Source organism: Hyaena hyaena, unplaced genomic scaffold (genome assembly GCF_003009895.1).
Source record: "Hyaena hyaena isolate Hyena2069 unplaced genomic scaffold, ASM300989v1 scaffold_353, whole genome shotgun sequence".
NCBI lineage: Eukaryota > Metazoa > Chordata > Mammalia > Carnivora > Hyaenidae > Hyaena > Hyaena hyaena.
The window spans coordinates 692,690-716,926 of record NW_024080987.1 but is presented as its reverse complement, the minus strand read 5'-3'; the positions used below and the strand labels follow the sequence as shown (position 1 = coordinate 716,926).

The 24,237-nt window shown below is 39.7% G+C and overlaps 1 protein-coding gene across 3 annotated transcripts in view; it reads right to left on the bottom strand.

The window, feature by feature from the left end:
* Nucleotides 1–21,914, bottom strand: part of LANCL1 (LanC like 1) — a 38,356-nt gene extending 16,442 nt beyond the window's left edge. Inside the window, exons 1-4 of one of the 3 annotated variants that reach the window (XM_039249975.1) lie at nt 21,884–21,914; nt 21,477–21,573; nt 18,050–18,167; nt 2,522–2,729 (exon numbers count right to left, since the gene is read on the bottom strand). In XM_039249975.1, the coding sequence (XP_039105906.1) occupies nt 2,522–2,729; nt 18,050–18,167; nt 21,477–21,557 (407 nt within the window). In that variant the 5' untranslated portion in view covers nt 21,558–21,573; nt 21,884–21,914. The other 2 variants (XM_039249974.1, XM_039249976.1) reach the window with 2 other exon arrangements.
* Between the last annotated feature and the right edge of the window lie 2,323 nt (nt 21,915–24,237).

Genomic DNA, 24,237 nt, shown 5'->3' with positions numbered 1-24,237 from the left:
CAAGGAGATACCATGACACATCTATTAGAATGGCCAAAATCTGGAACGCTGGCAGGATGTGCAGCAATAGAAACTTTCATTCATCGCTGGTGGGAATGCAAAATGGTATAGCCGCTTTGGAAGATAGTTTGGAAATTCTTACAAAACTGAATCTACCCTTGTAATATGATCCAGCAACTGTGCTCCTTGATATTTACCCAAACGAGCTATAAGGTTACATCCACACAAAGACTTGCACATGGATGTTTACATTAGCTTTATTCATAATTTCCAAAATTTGAAAGCAACTAAGATGTCCTTCAGTAGGTAAACAGATAAACTCTGGTACATCCAGACAATGGACTATTATTTAGCACTAAAAAGAAATGAGCTATCATGCCATGAAAAGACATGGGAGAACCTCAAATACATATTACTAAGTGAAAGAAGCCAATTTGAAAAGGCTACATACTGTATGATGCCAACTATGACATTCTGGAAAGGACAAAACCAAGCAGACAGTACAATAATCAGTAGTTGCCAGGGGTTAGGGAGAAGAGAAGAGGGATAAGTAGGCAGAGCAGGGAGGATTTTTAGGGCAGTGAGACTACTCTGTATGAGAGTACAATGATGGATACACGTCATCATACATTTGTCCAAACCCACCAACTGCACCACACCAAGATGTAACTAATGTAAACTAACGTAAATCATGGACTTTGGGTGATAATGATGTGTCACCACAGGTCCATCCACTGTAACAAGTGCACTGCTCTGGTGGGGAATGTTGATAATGGGGAGTTTATGCATGTGTGGGGATAGCAGGTACATGGGACACCTCTGTACCTTCCTCCCAATTTTTCTGTGAATGGAAAATTACTCTAAAAAGTTAGGCCTGGGGATACCTGGGGGGCTCAGTCAGTTGATCACCTGACTTGATTTTGGCTCAGATCAAGATCGCAGTGTCCTGGGATGGAGCTCTGCATTGGGCTCCATGCTGAGCATGGAACCTGTTTAGTATTCTCTCTCTCCCCCTCCGCTGCTCCTCTCTTCCACTATGCTCTCTAAAATAATACATTAAAGAAATAATAAAGTCTATTAAACAACAAAACAAAACCAAAAAACCTTTCCTGGAATTGCAACTCTCTATGTTAACATGCCCAGTGGAGTCTAATAGCACTACATGCAGTATTGCATAGAACGAGGTTTCTTGATAGAATTTGTGCTCAATAAACTCTAGTCAAACAATAATTGCAGTTTATTAGTACCACAGTTTAGTATTGCTTTGTAATTTACAAGCTCCTAGTCAGCTGCCCTGCTCTGTATTAAAAGTAAGAATCTGGATCCCTCCTCATCAGGGAAATACAAATCAAAACCACACTGAGATACCACCTCACACCAGTCAGAGTGGCTAAAATGAGCAAATCAGAGAACTCTAGATGCTGGCGAGGATGTGGAGAAACGGGCACCCTCCTACACTGTTGGTGGGAATGTAAACTGGTACAGCCCCTCTGGAAAACAGTGTGGAGGTTCCTCAGGAAACTAACAATAGAACTCCCCTAGGACCCAGCAATAGCACTGCTAGGAATTTACCCAAGGGATACAGAAGTGCTGATGCATGGGAGCACATGTACCCCAATGTTCATAGCAGCACTCTCCACAATAGCTAAAACATGGAAAGAGCCTAAGTGTCCATCAACAGATGAATGGATCAAGAAGATGTGGTTTATCTATACCATGGATTACTACATGGCAATGAGAAACAATGAAATCTGGCCATGTGTAGCAACATGGATGGACCCTGAGGGTGTTATGCTGAGCGAAATAAGTCAGGCAGAGAAGGACCAATATCATATGTTTGCACGTATAGGAGGATTAGGAGGAACTTGACGGAGGAACAAGGGGGAGAAGAAGGGGGGAAATGGTGGGGGAAAGGGAGAGAGGCAAACCATGAGAGACTCTTGAATGCTGACAAAAACTGAGGACTGATGGATGTGGGGGGGAGGAGGGGATGGGCATGGAGGAGGGCACTTTGGGGATGAGCACTGAGTGTTATGTGGAAACTAATTTGACAATAAACTATTTGTAAAAAAATAAATAAATAAAAAAAATAAAAATGCATATCTAAAAAAAAAACAAAAAAAACAAAAAAAAAGTAAGAATCTGGATTTGCATGTTATTTGCTCCTAAGAAAAGCAATTTTGGGTCAGTCTGTCATCTGTTACCCAGCCCACCATAGGAAATAAAGCACGTTTTTTGAATTACTGATCTTGGATAGCACCTTATATTAGTCATCACATGACCAGGATTTTGATCTCATTTTTGTTATTAAACTAATGTTTGATCTGGTATGTGTCCATGTCATTACATCTTACAACAATATAGGAACTATAATGGTTGTTCTGATGTGTGAAGTGATCAAATGACAGTAGTAAGATTTATTGCTGGGAGAAAAGTAACTTGACTAAAATGTTCTTTTGCTAATACAGACAGAATATGTAACGACGTCTAGATAATAATCCTCAAAAAGAAACATGATTACCGGGTGATGCAGTCTTCTGCCTGCTTCTCATTGTTCATCTTGTGATACACCACAGCGCCCACCGCCAGGGGGCCTGCGTCCCCGCACAGGAAGGTGATGGAACGCTTGGTCAAACTGTTCAGACCTTGCTTTACGTAGCCATGTGCCATCTGTAGGTAAGCAGGGTCCCCGAACACATCATAAAGATGTAAGTAAAGCAAAGAGATACCTGAAAAGCAACAAGAGAATAATATAAGGATGAAGAATGGGCCACTGTTTTATTCTGGTGTGCTGCCTACTCAGCAGTGCCTATTGTCGATAAGCCATAACATATATGTAAGTCAACTCTCCAGAAGTTTGGGTGACCTTAGTTCTAGACTCAGCAGCTCTAAGAACCAGACAAAGGCACTTGTTTCTTCATCACTGCAACTGTAAATAATAGGAACTCTGAGACCATGTATGAACTCTAACCTAAATTTATCATTAACCCTTGCTGCACTCTACTGTGTGTAAATGTATTCTTCTTGATGGTTAAATGACAGGTTATCAAAACTATGCTTCTAAACAAATAGTCACCTCTTTAACAAATAATCATTTACTTAATAAGTAAACAAGCAATACTTATTCTTGCGAGCTAAAGAAATTCAAAGACTAGGGAGTGAAAAACTCAATTTCTCTTTCTATGGAAGGTAATTTTGTGAATGTGAACATAGGTACAGTAACCAAATTCCCTACCCCAGTATCACCAGGCAAGGATTATAAGACAACTACTTAGTTATTTGAGATCTGAGAAAATAAATTCAATTCCTCCTTAATTTCTTTTCTCTGTCAAGGACTCCGCCACTTGAGAAATTATACTGTAAAAACTGCCAGTGACTTTTGCTCTGGGCCTTCCTCAACGTGCTTCTTATCTTTCAAGAGAAGGCTATGTATATAATTGAGGCGTTGTCTGAATGCCTGTCACAGTAGATAGAGCCTTCCCTCTGAAGCCAACTGGTCTCAGGGCAGACTCAAAGATGTGGAGGAGGGAACCTACCTGCCTGCAGCATCTCCAGAAACTCATTCCTCCCCTTAAAGTACATTTTCCATCTCATTTACCATTTTTAGAAGATACAGAGCCTCTGTTTAAATCTAAATTAATAGAGCCAATCTCTTCATGGATTCCAGTGCAGTAAAAATGCAGTCTGCAAAATTACTTTTCACTGTACTGAGGACAATTTTAAATTTAGATAGTTTTCTCATTTTGCATGGGTAATCTCCAAAGCTTTGTGATACAGACAATTCAATTTCACATGTATATTAAGGCCAAATTTTCATTTCCTGCCAAAGTTAATAACCTTGTCTGCTCTTTCTTTCTTTCAAGTGGCTTGGTGTTAGTAATTCCACAAGCTGATGATCGGATGTACCAATGCTGAAGGTCTGCGACTAAGTGTACAAAACCATGTATGTAAGAAAAAAAAATCTCCTTTTCACAAATGATCAATGTCAAGAGCTTCTTCTGCAATTATGTCCTTAAATGGCTTCGTCTCCATCCACACCAGGCATCGGCTGGCGATCCATTTAAATTGTTACCCTTTCATTTTGGCCTCCTATTCCCAATGCTGCCTGAACTCCTCTAATTGAGTTCTGTAAGCACCACAGCCAGATAATGACATGACTGACGTCTGAGAAAATGCAAAGTGATTAAATACAAGCCCAATGATTGTTTTCCTTTTCAAACCTTTGTCTCTCATTATCAACAATTCCTCTTGGCCTAAATATTTAACAAACAAAACCCACTGAAGTTTGCACTGGTAAGGTTTGATGCATTTCTCAAAAACAAAACAAAACAAAACAAAAAACAGGTAGTCATTTTTCCAGTCCATAATATTTCATTTAGATAAAAATCTTTTTTCTTTTTGATTAGCAGAGAATTTTCCTCCCAACTTTGGGGATTCCACAGCCTCAGGTGCTGTTTCTCTCCTTCTCATTCTGGGTCTCAGTGTCCCTGTATTTTGGCTCAGCGATCCCCTGTGCCTCGCAGTTTACGGTGTCTACCTCCGTCACAAGACACCCATGGATGAAAAGGGTTTCAAGTGAGGAGTGTTGCTGCCAATTTGAAGAAGTTTCCTGTGCAAGCTTACTAGAAAGGACTCTAGGTCCAGAAAATAGGACGAAATGTATAAGTCAAAAACATTTAATGACTTATCAATACTGCACACCCCAGAAGACCTAATAGAAAAAAATGGGGGAACTGTGTGTGGCTAAATGTCTTGAAGCTGATCCTTTGCTCTTCCAACCTTTAGCAGTAGTCATGCATATAACATCACCTTTGCATAAATACTGAATGCTGAGAGACAACTGGCAAGGTGGGAAATAAAGTCACAACCTTGAAGGCTCTGCAGGGAAAATGCACCCCAGTCCCCTTACATATACCCACAGCCCTGGTCTCAGTCTATGCTTTAAAAAACTCTTTTCAAATGTTAATTTTTATCAAAATAAATTTGTTCTTCATGGAAAAAGTCAAATGGTACTGCAAGGCTGACTATGCTTCTCACCCACCAAGATAATATGCATCTAGAGCAGGGCCAGGCTGGGGAGGGAGGATTACAGTTTTATCCATTCATAAACTCGCCACGTATGATTCCAGTCTCTAAATGACATTTAATATAATGAGAAAGAACATTTGTACTGGCTTCTAGTGTAACAACCATCAAACTAGTCATGAGGTTCAACACAGGATGATATATGGAGTTTAATCTTTTTAATGTTTCCTTTTACTTCTTATCACAGGATGTGCTACTTAGTCAGGGTATATGGGACTTAAATTTGAGCAGCAGATAAAATTTCCTTCTATATTGTTCACTAGGCAAAAGGTAGGATAAAGGAGATTTGCTCCTTCTTCTACCCTTTCACCTTTTCTTCCAGAACAGAAAAGACTAAAGTGAGACTTAAAATTTTGATTGCATTGGGGCGCCTTGGTCAGCTGATTAAGCGTCCCACTTGATTTTGGCCCAGGTGATGATCTCACAGTTTGTGGGATCAAGTCCTACATGGGGCTCTGTGCAGACAGTACGGAGCCTGCTTGGGATTCTCTTTCTGCTTCTCTCTCTGCCCCTCACACACACTCTCTCGAAATAAACATTTAAAAATAAATTTTGATTGCATTTAGTTGTAAAAATATACTTCAAATAGTTTTAGATAGGGGCGCCTGGGTGGCTTAGTCGGTTAGGCGTCCGGCTTTCGCTTAGGTCGTGATCTCGCGGTTCGTGGGTTCGAGCCCCGCGTCGGGCTCTGTGCTGACTGCCAGCTCAGAGCCTGGAGCCTGTTTCAGTCTGTGACTCCCTCTCTCTCTGACCCTCCCCTGCTCGCACTGTCTCTCTCTCTCTCCTAGAAATAAATAAAACATTAAAAAAAATAAAAAAAAATAGTTTTAGATTGTAGAAGTACTTTATAAAAAGAAAAAAAGGGGGTGCCTGGATGGCGCAGTCGGTTAAGCATCTAACTCCCGGTTTCAGCTCAGATCAGGATCTCACATTTTGTGAATTCGAGCCCTATGTCGAGCTCTGTGCTAACAGTGAGAGGCCTGCTTAGGATTCTCTCTCTCCCACTCTCTCTGCCCTCCCCCACTTGTGCGAGCACTCTTTCTCTCTCAAAAAGAAGTAAATAAACATTAAAAAAAAAAAAAGAGGGGTGCCGGGGTGGCTCAGTCGGTTGAGCGTCCAACGTCGGCTCAGGTTATGATCTCGCCGTTTGTGGGTTCGAGCCCCACCTCGGGCTCTGTGCTTACAGCCAGTTCAGAGCCTGGAGCCTGTCTTCAGATTCTGTCTCTCCCTCTCCCTCTGTCCCTCACCTGCTCGCAGTGTCCCTCTCTCTCACAAAATAAATTAAAAACAAAAACATTAAGAAAAGTTAAACAAAATAAAGAAAACTGCCCCCCCCCCCAAATCTGGAGGGATTTTGACATAAAATTGATGTTAAAATATTCTATTTCTTAGCTGGTCCACTCCATGATAACTACTGTCTCTAGGTTATGAAAACTAATGGTTTTTTGGTCTGAATTTTATTGTCTTGTTAGATTTGCTCATATATATGACTTACACTTATTGACATATTCTAAATGGGAAAATAATCCATATGAAGAGAGATACATTAAGAAATGAGTAAAGGAAAATCTAATCCATTATTTGTCCATTAATCCAAAAGTCATTAAAGGTGACCAATAAAACATCTGGGATAACTAATTCTGTTAAGTAATGAGTACTCTCCTCCAGGAACACGAGATTATTGCTACTCTGGTGGGTCGTACTTCATTTCATAAAGGCAACAGGAAAGTTGTAATACGGATACCCCTTCTATTTTATATACAAATCCAGATAAATATAACATTACTAAAAAAAAAATCAAGTATCTTTTAAAATCAAGCATGTGAAGTCAGTAAATGCTTTAGATATGGCATGTGCATTCCTTAGCTATTTACAGCTTTGGATACTGGGTTGGTAGAGGAAGAATGGACAGAAGTAGGTAGAGTATTCCCTTCATCCCAGGGGGAAAAAGGATACCATCAAGGAGAAGGAGGTATGATGGGGTGTAGACCAAAAGGGGAAGGCTCAAATGAGCCAGTGCACAGTGCTCCCAGCAAGTGGAATTACCCCAAGCAAACCCACGTGGATGAGTAGGCTAGGGGATGACACGGTTAATAAGGACAGATTCCTTGGGGGCTCAAATTATTAAAAAACCAGACATAGAAATTTAGGTTTGATGCTCATCTATGGCTGGTTTATGTAGAGGAGGAGTATTTTTTAAAAAGGGCATTTTTCAAAGATAACCCTATGGGTTAGTCCAGGTCCTCCGAGATGGGACTGAACATGCAGGACTTTGTTAGGGAACTGCATCCTAGACACCTACTGTATGAAGAATACACCAGCAATTACACGCTTTGGCTTGTAATTACATGCTGCTTCCACCTGCAGCCGCAGGACTCGAAGAGGTGAGGTCGCCTCACCTAACTACACTGAAGTGGAGACGTTAAATCCTCCTAGGAGTTCAGAAGGAGAGGGACACCAGATACGGGTGGGCACTAGGCATGTCTAACACAGGGCCTGGCAGAGGGGAAGAGGCAGAGAATGAGCCAAACCTGTACAGTGCAGGTTTGAGATGCTCATTAGACATGCAAGCAGAGGGGTCAGGTAGGCAGCTGGACGTAGGAGTCTGGAGTTCAGGAGAGAAAGGCTGGATAAATGTCCTCCAGAGGAGTGGGGAATAATGTGACTACTGGCGTAGTTCATGATTCTCTGATGCACTTCCGGAGCAAGTGGACTGCAAGATTCATCAATCCCATGGAGGCAGGGGTTGCTTTTAATTAACAAACAAAATAAGCAAGCCAAAAAACCCAAAAACAAAAACAAAAAACTACTTCGTGGTCTGAAAGGCCAGAAGTAGCCCAGACATACATTACTTTGAGCTCACAGCTCCTAGAGCTTGTTTGGTTGCTTACAGCTGGGGCTCCAATATGACAGCTTCTAACCGTAAGTGTCTACACAATTTAAGTTCATTAAAAGTGAACAACTTAAAATTCAGTTTCTCAGGCACACTCGCCACATGTCAAATGCTCCATAGCGACAGGTGTCTAGCAGCTGCCTTACTGGACAACAAAATAACATCTCTGTCACTGCAGAACGTTCTAAGGACAGCACTGCCTTGGACAACAGAGACAGATGTCATTCTGCATAAGAAGTTCAGGAAGTCTGGCACTGCCCCCACAGTTCATCCTAGAAATCTGTTTCTGGAATGTTGAACCTAATTTACTGGAAAGAAAAAATGATACCGTGAAGACCAAAGAAAACTTTGCCATAATAGGAATCTGTCCTGGTTTTTAGTATGGAAGTTCTGAACTAGGTTTTTCTATTCAGTTTCCTTCTGTAGCTACTACTCAGGGAAGGGAAGATAAACTGCTTAGGGACACTTCTAAAATCTGCAATGTCCTTACTCAGCTACTTATCCCCAGTAGTACCATAAATCTAGCCAGCTGTTGCAAAGTAATACTAAGCCTTTGAATTTCTGAGGGATCATTAGTCCTATTCATCTTGACCAATCAAGACCTTGGTGTGTCTCAAATGTATATGGAGATGATAAAAATCTCCACAGATGTATGACTCTCAAAAACACTTGTCTGTGAGTCTGCATTTTAGAGATTATTCTTAAACATTATTCATTTATTTTATGACCATCCTGCATGGATGTAAAAACCTTTGCCACTGTGTGTCCTTTTACAAAGTATTTGCTTGCAGGTCACGGTCTTTTCAAGATTCTCTTCGTGTAATCTAGTGGGAAAAGTTGTGTTCAGACTGTAATACTGCTGGAGTCACCAAAGGGGCTCAGCTAACACCCAAAGATGGGTCTCAGTAGTTCTGAGCGATACGGGTACAGGAACTCCCTAGAAGGGTGATGGATGGTTGAGTTTCAAATAAACTATTCCCTAGTCAAAACTTTGCAAGTTCATCAACTACCATGTTTTTTTTTCCTTTCAGATTTATGAAGGTTTAAGTTATTGTTTGTTCTAATTAACACACACATTCTGATCATCTGTCTTTTTACATCATGTTGGTACTTTCTAATATGCTGTTTATTTTTTTCAACACAATTACAGTTGCCTTCAGGGCACGATTCCTAGTCACGGTTGTTGCTGTGCACAGTGCTCTCCACAGAGCCTGCAGCAGACACTGCCTGGACCAGCAGATCTGCTCAGCTGTCAGAGGAAAGCCAAGCATCACAAGCCGCTGCCCATTGAGAGTACATGTAATATGGGGAGAAGACCAGTTGTGTACCATTAATTAAATAGTATCATCCCAAACAGGGAAGTAGGAAAGAAAGAGGGTAAACAAACACTCGGAACACCTGTCTTCTTTTCTCTTTGATGCACGTCCAGAGCTGACTGTCCGAGAGGAAAATAGATTTTACAAAAAGGAGACATCATACTTTCCTCTTCCTTCCCTGAGTGCCTGGCTTCATAACTATCAAATTAGGAAGTGCTCTTAGTCTTTTATTCAGACTGCCATTAATGTAATAAATCTTTCAACATAGTAGTGATTAAGAGCACAGGCTCAGGAATCGATGTATGGGACTGAAGCCTCACTCTGTTGCTTTCTAGCTGTATGATTTTACCTCACTTACTAAACCTCTCTGTGCCTAAGCAAGTTTATCTATAAAATGGAAATAATAGTAGCTACTCCACAGTTACTGTGAATCATGCTGATCACAAGTCCCTAGCACACAGTAACTAAATAAATGCCTGACTCCATTATACTGTGAACTTCACCGAGTGTTGAAACAGTCACTCTGCCTTATGTCTGATGGCTGATTGAAAGGGACAGAAAGTACAGAGGGAACTATACTCTTCTTCCCATGTTTCTGCCTCTCTCCACCCTCACTGGCTCCTCTGACTAGAAAAATGTTTCCTATACATGTGCCATCAGGGCCCTCTCTTGAGCTTTCTGGGAGTCTTCTCTGTCTTCAGGCTCTCCCTCTTTTCTCTTCTGTTTCCCACGCAGCAATCCATATGTGGGCTATCCGATGCTCTGAGTCTAAGGAGGTAAGTTCAAATCAGGTGGCAAGAAGGAAGAAACCCACTTTACATCCAGGTCTAAACAACAGGCTCTCTATCTAGCTTTACCAAGTATAAAGCAGATATCATGAGCCCTACCTAATTTCCAAGTTCATTTCTCAACTGGATCAGAAGTCAAGGGGAAAGAGATGTAATTGACTCTTGTACATCCTAACAGAAGTGAAATGAATTGAATCCCACTCTTTTCCCATTCCATCTAGTTTTGTTTATGTGACTGTTTTTAGTTTGCATAGGTGGTAGCTAGAATAGTAATGGCAGGACACTCTCTGTTCATTCATTCATTCGTTCGTTCATTAATTCAACAAATATTAAACACCAACTATGGGCCTGGCATTGTGTTAAATGCTGAAGCTACTCGGATACTCAAAATGACAAAACACAGCCCAGCCTCCTTGGTGTTGTCTTTAAAAGTCAAATTGCTTTGATAGGTCTTCTTTCTTTTGCTCCTGCCATTTCTTCTGATCTGTCAACATCCTCTGCCTGTTCTGTGTTTCACCTAAGCACACTGGTAGCATTTGAACCCTATAGTTGTTTCAAGCCTGTATCTTAGCCACTTAAAATAACCTACAGTGTAATGAAATCAACACCATAAAAAGTGCGGTCACAAAGAAAGTAGGTGATACTCTGGCAGTTCTCTATCTAGTGGTCACTGTGAAGGGCTCTAATGAACAGGTGTAGAGCCACACCTTTTATTCTTTCCACTTGCCCTGGCAGCACTGGCTGGGAGGCACAGGTACTTCTCATGAAGGTTAAGGACACTTGGTTGGGGCTCAGATTAGACACTGAAATCCTGGCTCTCATTGAAAAGTTATGTAATAAAAAGATCAAGTTGCAAAGAAACGATACCTGGCCAGAGTGAATCCTTTCAAATAAGTCTCGTATCAGCAGAAACTAAGCCCCACATGCTAACGCTGTAGCTCAAAGGCTATACATTTGGCAGATCAGAGGAAGAGCATCTTGAAACACTTTAATGACTTGCATTTAGAGCGCAAGTTAATATTACTCCAGGGATTATTCTGCGTATCTTCTTATTTAAAATGTTATCGAATACTTGAAAAGAGGAAATATATGCTGATCTTAGCCTCATTAACTTTGTGAGTTGGTTATAGAAGATTGGGTTATGTCTTTTAGAACTAAAGCCCCTAGAGTCCTGTGTGTGTGTGTTTTTTTTTAAGTGTGAGCTGATCATCATTTCCCTTAGGAATCATCATAGTTAAGAGAGAGAAAAAATGAAATTAAATGAGGGCTAGCACTTCCCTCATTCTTTCTTAAAGACACTAGTGAGATCAGCTATCTCTTGGGTTTACTTAACTTTTCTACTATGTTATCTGCAAGGGAAGCAATCTTTTCTCCTAAACCCTTATTTCTAACACAAAAAAATACTTCATCTGCTCATTTAATTCTTTATAATAACAATTTCTCACCAGTGTTTTGTGATTTCTATCTTATAAGGTACTTTAAAATCTCTTCCTCCCTGGAACCTACAAGCTACCTGGAATTAAACCCCAAACAACCCAAAGGCAGGTGCCATTAGGCTCTCAAGTGAGTCCCCACAGATTCTGGGACACCACCTAGGACCACTTAGTAGCTGGCCTTTGGGTTTGCTCTTAAGAGGCCTCCATGTCTGTTATTTGTCCGTACCCTTTGCTATGAAGGGTACAGGCATAAAGAGCGCCTCCTGATGGGGCACCTAAAGAACCAAAACCTTTCCCTTGCTGCTTAAGCTGGGAGCACATTCTGTAAAGAACCCTTGGTAAGTAAAGCAGGAAAGGATTATAGCTAAGAATGCTATAATGTTCAGTGCTTGTTGCTGGCATATGTCATACATCAATATCATGATGCATTACACTTCAGTGTTCTAAATTCTATAAAGGAGGATTTCAGTGAGAAGAAGTGGGCCTGTTCATTTCAAGTATCGCTTATTAACAGCTGTAAGAGCTACTGATTGTTTTCAGACTAATGGTGATACTTCAAATGAGAAGATCCGCAACAAGCCTTTTCAAATACAAGCAATTATGAAGAAAAGCTGCTGTTCTGGCCCAGTTAATTTTTATCGTGAAACCATGGTGAATATATTAATTCAGGATTAGGAAGCATGGAAACAACTTCTATAGTACAATGCTGGAGATTTAATTTTTCTGGCTGCAAATGCCCATAAATCTTTCCATCCCAAATAATTTCTTCCTATAGATTTTTGAATGGTAATTACTCTTGCCTATCTAACTGTTTCCCTCTTTCTTTCCAAACTCCTTTCATGTTTTATGGATTCTAATTTTTTTCTAAAACACTTAAAACTGACTAGTTATTAGCCACTTCTAAAATGTTTGTAAAGCATGAATATCATCATGTTATCACTGCTCAAATGACACCATCCTGTAGCTTTATATGTTATACAATCTAAAGTGTATGGAGTGAACCCAGATGTGGAAATGGAGAGTAAATACACACACAGGCACACACGCTCATGGGGTAAAGACAGGGCCTCTAAAGCCAGACTTGCTGAGCTAAATCTTAACTTTCTAATTTACTGGCTATATAACCGGGAATAGGTACTTAGCCTTGCTTTGCTTCAGTTTTCTCATCTGTAAGATGGGAATACAAAGAGTATCCACAGCACAGAGGTGTTCCGAGATTTGGGTTAGTTGATAAATGCCAAGCACTTAGAATGGTGTCTGGCGTATGTGCCCACGCTCTGGATCCTACCATTCAAATATCAATCCCAGCAACATTTTATTAATAGGAATCCTTTTTCATCTTTACTCCTGTCCTTTATCAGTCAAATCTTTACTCCTGTCCTTTATCAGTCAAATGATCATGAAACTGCATATTGATGATCCTCATTCCCTTGGAAGCCAAAACTTACTCAATATATTTTACTATTAAATTACAGAATTGTTTCTGAACATCAGTAATAATTTGTTAACTCTCAATTACTGCCTACCAAATTGATTATTCACATTCCTGGATAAGCATGAGACCCCAGAGCAATTTATTACCATAGCTGCCTCACTGGTCAGTATGAGACAGGTACAGGTTTGAATAATTCTTCCCTCCTTTCTTTCCTAGGGTCAAGGTATCTTATTTCTCTGTTGTGAATCAAAAAAGATAAAAGTCAGGGGCGCATGGGTGGCTCAGTCAGTCAAGCCTCCAACTTCGGCTCAGGTCATGATCTCACAGTTTGTGAGTTCAAGCCCCACAATGGGCTCTGTGCTGAGCACTCGGAGCTGCCTCCCTCTCTCGCTCTGTCCCTCCCTGACTCACGCTCTGTCTCTTTCACTGTCAAAAATAAACATTTAAAAAGATTTTTTAAAAAAAGGTAAAAGTCAGGAATACAGATTGTAAAACTGCGCTGGACACCCACAGGAGTAAATATGTGCGCTTTGGTAAAAATAATGCCTGGATCCTATGAAAAGCCTACATTGACCATTCTCATCACTATGTTATATCCTCTGCTTCAACTTTATAATAAAAGGCAAGATAAGTTGAGTCATAAACTAGTTTGTAAAGGCAATGGACTTTCTAAAGCAATGACTTGCTTCTTTTAAAATTTTATTTAACCTGGTACACATCACCCTTACCAATAAAGTATTATGCACACAATGTTTTCTAAAGCACATAGAACACAGGTACAGAAATTCTAGTAAGTAGCTTGTCACTCTTAGTCTCAATTTTTCCTAAAAAGTGGGAAAAAATGATGGGAGTCCAACTTTTCAGCTTTAAGTGCCTATGTAATATTAAAAACACATGGGCTTCTTCACGAACCCTCTTGTTTTCAAGACCAAGTGAGCACCTGAGGCAAATCTGGTCATAGCATGAATGAGGTATTATGAAGCTGGAAAGCCCAGCTTTGTAGCTTTTTATAGTCACGAAGCAGAAACACAGACATGACTATGGGGTTTACTATGGATTAATGCATGGTACAAACAAATGAAGGATTTTATAATCCTGTGAAAAGCAAGCAAGAATGTTAGGGGATGTGAAAAGGAGAGGCAGGTAACTGTTCAGTCAAGCATTGAAAACGCTAACATAGAACCAGCTGCAGCCTCTTTCTTGATAGAAGTTACACTTGACTCCAGAAAAATTATTTATGATTTGGCATTCTTATCATACTTCCTTTCAGTGGCAGGCTTTATGAAAGGACTATTACTTATTGAAATAAAAACAAAATTAAAATAAAGGTGTTTTGAAACAAACTCCAAATGTGAGTCTCCCTAGAAACACAGAGCAGGCAAAGTATTGCTTAGGAAACTTCAAAATATTTTATAGACAAAAACGTCCCCCCAAATGGACAGACGTTAGTGATCTTTTTACAGATGGAAAAAATTAAGGCTCATTGTCCAAATGCTTTGTGCAAACAATAAAAAAATCATTTTTCTTGTTATATAGGACTTACAGCAGAGATTATATGAGGATTTTACCCCAAATCCACTTAACCCCAGCTAACAGACTACATTTAGGATGTTAGTGTAACCATGTGACTATGTGCCAGCCAATGGAAAGTAGGTAGACTTGAAATGTTGAGTGGGGCTTCCAGGAAGTCCTTTAAAAGAGGACGAGAGGCCCTTGGGTGGCTCAGTTGATTAAGCTTCTGACTCTTGGTTTCAGCCCAGGTATTGATTTCACAGCCGTGGGATAGAGCCCTGCATCGGACTCCAGGCTGATAGCACAGAGCCTGCTTGGGATTCTCTCTCTCCCTCTCTCTCTGCCCCTCCCTGCTTGTACTCTTTCTCTCAAAATAAATAAATAAATTAAAAAAAAAAAAAAGGAGAGGAATGCATTCTTTTTTTTTTTCCCCTCTTTTTCCTTTCTGCTTCCTGAAAAGCTGACGTAATGCATGAATCTTCAGCAGTGATATAGCCAAGAGGTAGAAGCCAGTGGCTGAGGGATAATGGAGCAGAAAGAAAGGAACCCTGGATTCCTATTGACATCCTGAGGCCACTGTATCAACCCTGAACTGCACTGACCTTCTTTTACAGAAGAAAAAAATTAACTTCTAACTTATTTAACTCACTGTAGTTTTTATTTTTTCAGGTATGTGCAGCGGAACCTAACCCTATTCTAAATCCTATTTCTATCTGAATGAGCATTAACTATTAGATCATGCTGCCATTGGGAAATGAAACTTAACAAAATAGGATGGCAACTTAAAGCTATATAGTAATATATAAAGATATATGATAATATATATATTATATAGATAATAATATATAAAGTTAATAATAATCATAAAGTTTTCTCATACAAACTACATAATGATCACTTGTGAAAACTTTCACTGTAGACAACAAATGCTCAATAAATACCAATGTTGAAGAAAGTAATCAAGTTTTAAAGGTTTTCTATAATAAATTAGTGGTTCCCAAAGTAATATAATTTTGGATAAGCTGGCAACAAAAATAACAATATTTATAAAAATATGACACTAAATTTGGGGAACAAAGGTAACGAAATAGAATCCTTATTTTCTAAAAAGTATCCCCTTATGGAAGACAGTAAGGGGAACACAAAGAGTAACAGACAAATCAATATATAATTATGTAAACACTGGTTTGACACACACCACCAAGTGTTTTTATTACTTTAAAGTGTTTATGAATGCATTTTTTGGCAATAAAATAGCAATAACAAAGAGAGGATACTTGGCAAGAGAGAACAATGGGAAGAGACGGTACTGACATGATTTCATGTGTCAAATTGACATTACGTAGTTTCTTATGCAACTCAGAGTTTTATGCTATTCAGACTGTCTGAACACCGGCAGGGGACAGAAGCATTTTACTTATGAAAACATTGGAGGAGACAGTCCATTTTATGTGGGAATAATGGCTTTTTAACAGTGCTCAATTAGCAGGCATCAGGATCCTTCCTTCCAAAGCCATTAGCAAATTTATCTAAAAGATTTTATGCTACATCATAAAACAACCCAAACTGCTTAGTATGCCAATTTGCCTAAGACACTTGCTGTATAAGCTGCTTTCAGGAGGCAGCAGTAAGTATCATAAATACTTAAAGACAAAAAGCTCAAGGATATTGGCATTCAAAGGAGACGATACCTGAAACCGATACCGCCAAAACATTTAGCCACACTTGCATTTTGCTTTGGAGTGGAATTCCTTTTCTATTTCCTCTTCTATTTAACCTTTAGTTTCTGAACCAGCCCCGGCAGCAGAGGGTCCGACTGATGGTTTTTTCCTAACACTGTCAAACTACTAATTCAAACTAGAAGTCAATCCCCACTTCTTTTCCTCCTAAAGCAAAGTACCTTATAATATGTAATAATATAAGCTCACTTGAATGAGTGAGTAGGAGAGAGATTTCAGTCATTCTTTTTGTAGTCAGTTAGGCAATTAAATCTAGCCATCTGTCTCAGTATCTTTTTTTTTTTTTTCCTGGCCAGGAATAACAAAATAATAGAAACTCCAAATATATTAGGAAAAGATCTGTAAGTATGGGCTTTAGACAACGTGGAAATCAAGAGGAAGCTAAAGATAACCATGCATTGTACTTGTCTTGTTTTGCTCAAATACTTGTGATTTTATTTTATTTTTTTTTCAATTTTTTTAAAGTTTATTTACTTTGAGAGAAAGAGAGAAAAAGTGGGGTAGGGACAGAGAGACAGGGAGAGAGAAAATCCCAAGCAGGCTCCCTACAGTCAGCGTGTAGCCCAATGTGAGGCTTGATCGCACGAACTGTGAGATCATGACCTGAGCCGAAACCGAGGGTTGGACACTTAACTGATGGAGCCACCCAGGGGCCCCAAATTCTTCTAATTTTAAATAGAAAATAGTAATGTTCATTTAAATGACAGATGTTATAACTTCCTTCTTGAAGCAAAATACTTTCACATTTATTCTCATTTTTAATATACCTTGTGTTAAGCTTCTAAAATCCCCAGAAATCATAAAACTAAGGTAAGCGGGAGGGCCCAACATTAACTAGTCCATTCCTCTTATTTTGGAAAATAATGGCCTTACACATCCCTGACAGTAGAATTTTATTCTGATTTTTATCTGCCTTCCCATCCTCGTAAGGACAGAATCACTTGTCATTCCTAAAAGGTTTGTTATTAGTAAATTCCTGCTATAGAAAAAAACTCTCAAAGTGCAGTCCACAAAGCACTATCTACATCAGGACCACTGAGGCTTGCAAAATGCATATTCCTGGGCTCCGCTCAAGACCTGCTAAACTGATATCTCCACTGTGAGGCCCAAGAACCTGCGTTTTCACGACAAGCACCATTGCCTTAAAATCAAATTCCTTAAGCTGAAAACGTGTTCCTCTTTTTGCCTCCTTTCTTCAGAGTCACTGGAAAACATGGAGTCTGTGAACTGTGCGCCTTTAAGATTACAAAGCTATCTTTCTGTCTCTCTGCATTAGTAAACGAACTGAAGTTCTTCAACATTCTTCCTGTGGTTTGCCTCTCTTTCACTTCCTTGACACCTATAGACTCTTTCTTCCCAAACTTTCTCCACCAGCTCAATGATCAGCAAGACAGTGAATGTAAACCAACCAGCGATGACTATCTGAAAGGAGTAGTTCATGCAATCTATGGTTCACTCTGTGTTCATGTGTGGATCCCTGTTTCTCTCCTGTGGATAAATTCTCCTTATTTCTGTTTCACATGCTCTGTTCTGGGATGCTTCCCAACTCTTCCCACTGAAATTCTATCTCCATATTAACTATGTAATGTTTAGCATGATGTTTTCTTTCCACAAGCAGCCATCCAAATTTGTGTCAGGTATGAATTCCATGAACATGCTTACCCTGCCCTAAATTCAGTAGGCACTGTTAAAAATTCAAAGATATCCAGGGTAGGATGAGAGCACCGTATTCTCCTGGAAGCAATATACTCATGTACAGATGCACTTAAGGGTGTCCCATTCTGTCAGACAGCTCTCCAAAGGTAATGTTCTGGCTTATGCCAGCTCACGGTCAGCACTTCATACCTGTCCAGCCAGTGTAAATAGTGCTGTCCCGAGGGTCTGCTGACTTTAGACCTCTCTCCATTTGCTGAAGAAGCTCTCGAATTTTATTGTTCAAGCGTTGTGAGAACTCGGGAGTTAGCTGTAGATATTAAAGGGAAAACAAGTATCAAAAAATATGGACCACTCAACTTCCCGGACTATAGGCTATCAAAATTCAGAGGATACTTCATTTCCACTTAGGTCACATTTTTCTGCCTGGGAGAACTGGATAATCATTTTATTCTTAACAAATTAATAAAACTTAAAAGTGCTACTACATTTTCCTACTCAAGGCAGGAAATACTTTTGTTGTAATTTAAATGTTTTACATAAAATTTGTAAATAAATACTACAATAGACGTCTGGGGATAAACTGGCATACAGTAGTTTCCACCTACTAGGGAGCATCTGTTATTTAAGCCAATATTTTTTATTATAATAAAAATCATTTTAATAAATTAAGCACAAATCATAATATGTTTGCCGTTTTCTAGCCATTCAAGCTACAGCGATGTTAATTTTCTAAAGAAACACTCTAGTTGCTTTTGTTATTTAAAACATGAGAATAAACATTTATTAAAGTCCATTTGTGAGAAAATGGATAAAAATTTTTAAAAACTGTAGAAGTAGGATAAGAAAATCAAAATAAATTCATGGACATGAGGAGCCTTAGGCAGAGTGGAAATAACATCAGACCCAGCACAGTGCCTCGCAAAGGAGGGGCTTCATAAATATTGCCCAAATGAATGAGGCTGCCTATATCTTTATCTGTGATTAGCTGGGTGATTTTGCTCTACATAGAACTTCTTTATGCTTCAGTTACTTCCATAAAGTCAGGATAATAATACCTGCCCCACCAATTTCAAAAAGTACTTTGAGGATCAAATGAGATCCTGTGCCTTGGATCTTTCACATTCAGGGATATAATGTTGATACTTCTTAAAAAGTTAAGCAGTCCAAGGGTCTATAACAAGCAATAAGTTGGATATGGAATAAAAGCACACTAAGGTTGGGGCTGCGGGTTAGTGACATCCATATGAAGGCCCATAGGTGCTGGGCAAACCGTGAGGCCCACATAATCATGATCCTACAGGCAACTGAAAAATATTTTGAAAAGTTCTGTATACACTGAATCATGAACTGTCTTAAAAGATCACTTTAATGTATCCCTAAGCAATTTTAGGAACCTGCTATGATTCCCAGACTTGGATTTTACAAAGTAGTAAAACTTCAGAAAGGTTGAGGAATATCACATGGGTACGAACATTTTATTTCACCATGTAAGGATGATAAAAACAAACCTAACTACCTGTTGGCATCATAATCTCATTTTTTAAAAAGGGCATCTTAACACTGAAAAAAGTAAGAAGGCAGTAACAGGTTATAAAAGATATTAAATTTTACTTCTGAAGAGCATCTCTGATAAGGCAAACCAGACTATCAACCATAAATGGATTATTTATTCTGAAGCACCACTATGATACCTTCTTTCATACTGTGAAGAAGAAACTACATTGACAGACACACTCCCATTATTTAACAATTTCTGCCAAGAGCTTCAGACTTCAACAAGTCTTGAAAATACATTTAATAAGATAAAATATACTTCAATATTAATATAAAAGGTCTATAAATCTCAACTAGATAGAAGAGTGCATCTATGTGAGAACATGTCGTCTTCTGTTCATAGATCACAGATAATTTATCATCTTGCCTGGCCTTACTCTGAGCCCAAGAATGAGAATGCCTCAGTCTCAGGAAGGGAAATCACTTTCTATTTGTCATACAACCACATTTAATAAAGGTGACCTGCCTGAGAATATTGATTACTTGTGGCAGACCACAAAATTATTCAAACTCTAGCAATAATTTGCAGAGTCTCCAAAAGCCCTTTTTTTTAGATGCCAGAAAACAGGCCAATTCCTTATTGAAAGGTCTGTGTTAACAAATTAAGGAGGACAGATCTCCAGGGTCTGATCCTTGATGTTCAACGTTAAACAATTTTAGAACTGGTATGCTCATTTCTTTCTGGAATCTGTCCAAAACCGTGTGTTAGGTAATAAATTCCTTTATTATTTTTGGAGCAGAGTTTAAATTTATGAATATCTTTTTTTCTCCCTTGGAAATGGTTAAATTCATAAACGCATTTAATTCATAAACAGCCTGAATAGTGAGCTGTATTTTACTGAAGGCTTCTGTCCTTAGGATAAATCCTCAAACGTTCCCTTTGCCAAGATAGCATGAAACAGCATGTCTTTCTCCAACAAGACAAGACAAAATACTTGAGCTTCAGGATCTGCAGAGCTAGACAGAACACAGGTCCAAATGGCCTAAAGGAAGCCATATGACGTCAAGATTATTGTAAGAAGCTTTGCTTGGGTAGTTCAATTTTGGTCTAAAAAAAATCGGACTGACTCTAGATTCATACATACTTTGGTGCCCTTCTATTCCGCAGCTCTTCTCCATCCTTTTCATCCCTCCCACTTGCATTACTGATGTTAATCCAGAGTGACGAGTGTTTTAAAGAAAACAAAAAGAGCCACATAAAGTTGACGTGGCAGATCCGAAATCTCTAAAGCCATTATAACTCATGTGAAATGCTTTACGCATGATGAGTTTAGAAGAAATAAACTGGTAGAATTAAAAAGTGTGTGCACTCCAAAGAGATCACTCTTCCAACCTAATGCACTCTGAGGATTCCCCAACTAGGCATCTCTAAAAACTGTATTCCCTCTTCACAGTAATGTCCACTCAAAGAGACATGAGAAAACACAGGCCTCTGGTATCTTACATCCAGCTTCTCTTTTACTCAGTGGCTTATAATATAAAGTGCTAACCATTAATTTACTATTGTTGGTGAGTTTTTCTTTCCCCAGCTGTGGGGATGTTCTGCAGAGTGGCAATAGCAGGAAGAATTTCAGGCCTATGTCCCTAATTTGTCTTAGCACTTTCAGCTTGAAGATGTCTTACCACACTTTCCAACTTACTCTCATCATTTACCATGCCGTATTTGGGTACAAATGTAAAGCAGTAACATGGCACATGTGACAGACCACCAAGACTCCTCCCCTGTCCTTTAAAATGCATACCAAAATTGATCAAAACTGCAAAATCACATGGAAAACGCCATATTCGCCAATTGTTATAATTTAAATTATCAACGATCGAGGTTATTTCAGTTATAAATTAACATTAATAACAATGATTTATAGAAATGTTAGGACTCAAACTGCGTATTTTGACACGTATTTTATATATTTATCTTCAAATTATATATATATATATATATATATTTTTTTTTTTTAAAAGGGGATGCTCGTCCCTTTCTTTCAGGCAAAACTGAGCACCTTTCTGAACACCAGGGCCTGGCTGGAGGTAGGGACTGCAAGCAGATGTATCCCAAACTCACCCTCCCGGCAGAATCAAAGTAGCCTTCGGCCAGGGATTTGTTAAAATCGGCATAAGGATTCGGGAAGGCCCTTTGAGCCATGACGCCGGAAGCGAGCCTGTAGAACAGGGGAAAAAAAGAACCTAGGTTGAGATGGGGGCGTCGGCCGAGTTGCCGGGGCAGCGGGAAGCGGCCGCGCAACACCTTCCTTGCAGCTTCTGGGCCACCCCGCGGTCCCGGCGGTCTGAGTGGACCCCGCGCCGATCGCGGCCCGGCTGCTAGAGCGCTGCACCTCCGCGAAAAGGCTGTCAGGGCCCCGCGCCCACAGTGGTGAAGGGACCCCGTTTTGCACCCTTCCTTCCCACTCCAGCGATTTGAGCCACGACAGGTTCACCGTCCTGAAGCCCGGCCAGGCCTCGGCCTCTCACCCTGCAGTCTCGGACACCAACAGAAGCCACGCTTTCACCGCCCACTTCCTGCCAGTCGGACCAATCGGAACCTTCGATACTCTGGAGGCCCGCCCCCTTCTCACTTAAGGTTTGTTAAAGAGACAGCAGTGTGATTTCGAAAAACTATGAGGGGGATTAATTCCTGGGTAGTTGGGTTGGGGACGTATCTTAGCGTAACGTGCAATCGTGCCCATTATTTCCTGCCTTTCTTCTCTTTTAATATTTTTAATTTAAAAAAATAATTCAAGTCCACATGATTCATAAAAATTAGGAATTTATCTGTAGAAGAAAAAAGACTGCTTCCAGAGCTGAACGTATTCATATCTCTACTGCTCAGACTGAATAAAACGGGAAGGATAATGTCTCTCCAGAGACCTTCCAAACTTTTTCTTTTGTTCCAAAAAAAAAAAAAGAAAAGAAAAGAAAGAAAAATAAACAAACCCCGCTGCCACCATGAATTAGCATCAAGGACAGAAAACAGGGTTATGTTGAAGAGCTGGATAAAGATCCTTTGGAGATAATTGATAATTTAACTCCCAAGGCACTAAAGAAGAGATGTAAATGTCTAAGGGACAAGCCGTCAAATGGCAATTGACACTTCAAGGAAAATGCACAAAAATGCAAATCACAGCTCTTAAGAATTTGATCTGCTCATTTGCCTAAATTGGACTGTAATATTGTGTACAGGAACACTTAAAAAAATAACAAAGTCCAACAGAGCAGGACATCCACAACATTGAAATTCAATGTTTAACTGTCTCCATAATCTGAAAATCAGTCCTTTCCTTTACACTTAAATCCTACCTGGTACACGTTAGGCCCATTCTGTTGCTCAGAGAATTTTGGAGTTCAGTTTAAAAAGTCAGAAACAATCCCTCTCTCTGCTCTTTGCCTTCCTCTGGTTTCAGTGAAGGACTCTCAAGCATCAAACATCCAATTATTGAAGCTCAATCGCCACCACACCCCTACCTTGGCTTCTGACCCCTTCTGGCTCAGTTTGTTTTTTAACTGTTACTTCTAACACATTTGTTAGCTCCTTCACCTAACTCATAAAGATTTAGCAGAGACCCCGGTTGAATCTTAAATTGGATACCCTTCCTATTTTAATAGATGGGTGTGTGCTAGAGCAACTCATAAGAAAGAAGAAGAAAGAGAGGGAGAGGCACTTTATCAATTACTTTTCTTGAATTATTAATGGCATACTATCAGTTTATCTTATCCACAGCTTTTATATGAGCAATTAAAATCAGTGTGATATTTAAGTAGATTAATGACTACTACAGGGAGAGAGGCAAACTAAGACCATAGATTGTGCTTGAGCAGAAATAAAAGAAGAGTAGAAGTGGGGAAAGATGCAAGGAGAGTACGTGGAAGAGTAAGATGGGGAAGAGGAAAGGAGTATCTTGGTCAGCTTGATGGGCAGCCTCTCAAAGATCAAAGAAGTAAATGGCAAATGCAGTGGAGTAGTGTAGGGACTATAGGGCTTCTCAATCTCAGCACTGTGATATTTGGAAAGAAAGGGATGCTTCCTTGTTGCCGGCCCTGTTCATGTTTAGCATCCCTGGCCCTGTTCACTAGGTGCCAGTAGCACCCGGTCCCCAAGTGGTGACAACCAAAAATTTTTTTGCGGACATTGCCAAATGCCAATTATCCCTGGGAGGAGGGGCAACAAATTACCCCTGGATTGTGAATACAAGAGAGCGTAACCAAAGGTGTTTAATAAGATTGGGCAACTGTGTAATTCCAATATCCTCATTGAAGATTTAGCTTGCTGGAATAATGAGCTGAAAAATTGAGGAGGAACTTGGGGAGAGGTTTTGTGGTGTGTGTGTGTGTGTGTGTGTGTGTGTGTGTATTTAAATCTCAGGTGCAGCAATGAGCTAATTATACTCTTGGGTTTTTAGTATCACATTATTGGTGCATACAAGACCCTATTCTATTTTAATTTTTCTCTTATTCCCAGTTCCCAACCCATTCTTCTCCTCTAGAAGGCAATCACCACAATATGTTTAATTTATATATCCTTTGGAAAATATGAGTTTTGTAGGTATGCACTTTAAAGAATTTTTTTAAACATTTATTTATTTTAGAGAGAGAAAGTCAGTATGTGCGAGTGGGGAAGGGGCAGAGAGAGGGAGACAAAAGATCTGAAGCAGGCTCCTTGTTGTTAGTGCAGAGCCCTGTGTAGGGCTCGAACTCAGGAACCCTGAGATCATGACTTGAGCCGAAATCAAGAGAAAGCTGCTTAACCAACTGAGCTACCCAAGCGCCCCACTATGTACTTTTAATAAATGGAATAGTGCTACAAATACTCAACAACTTGTGATTTAGAT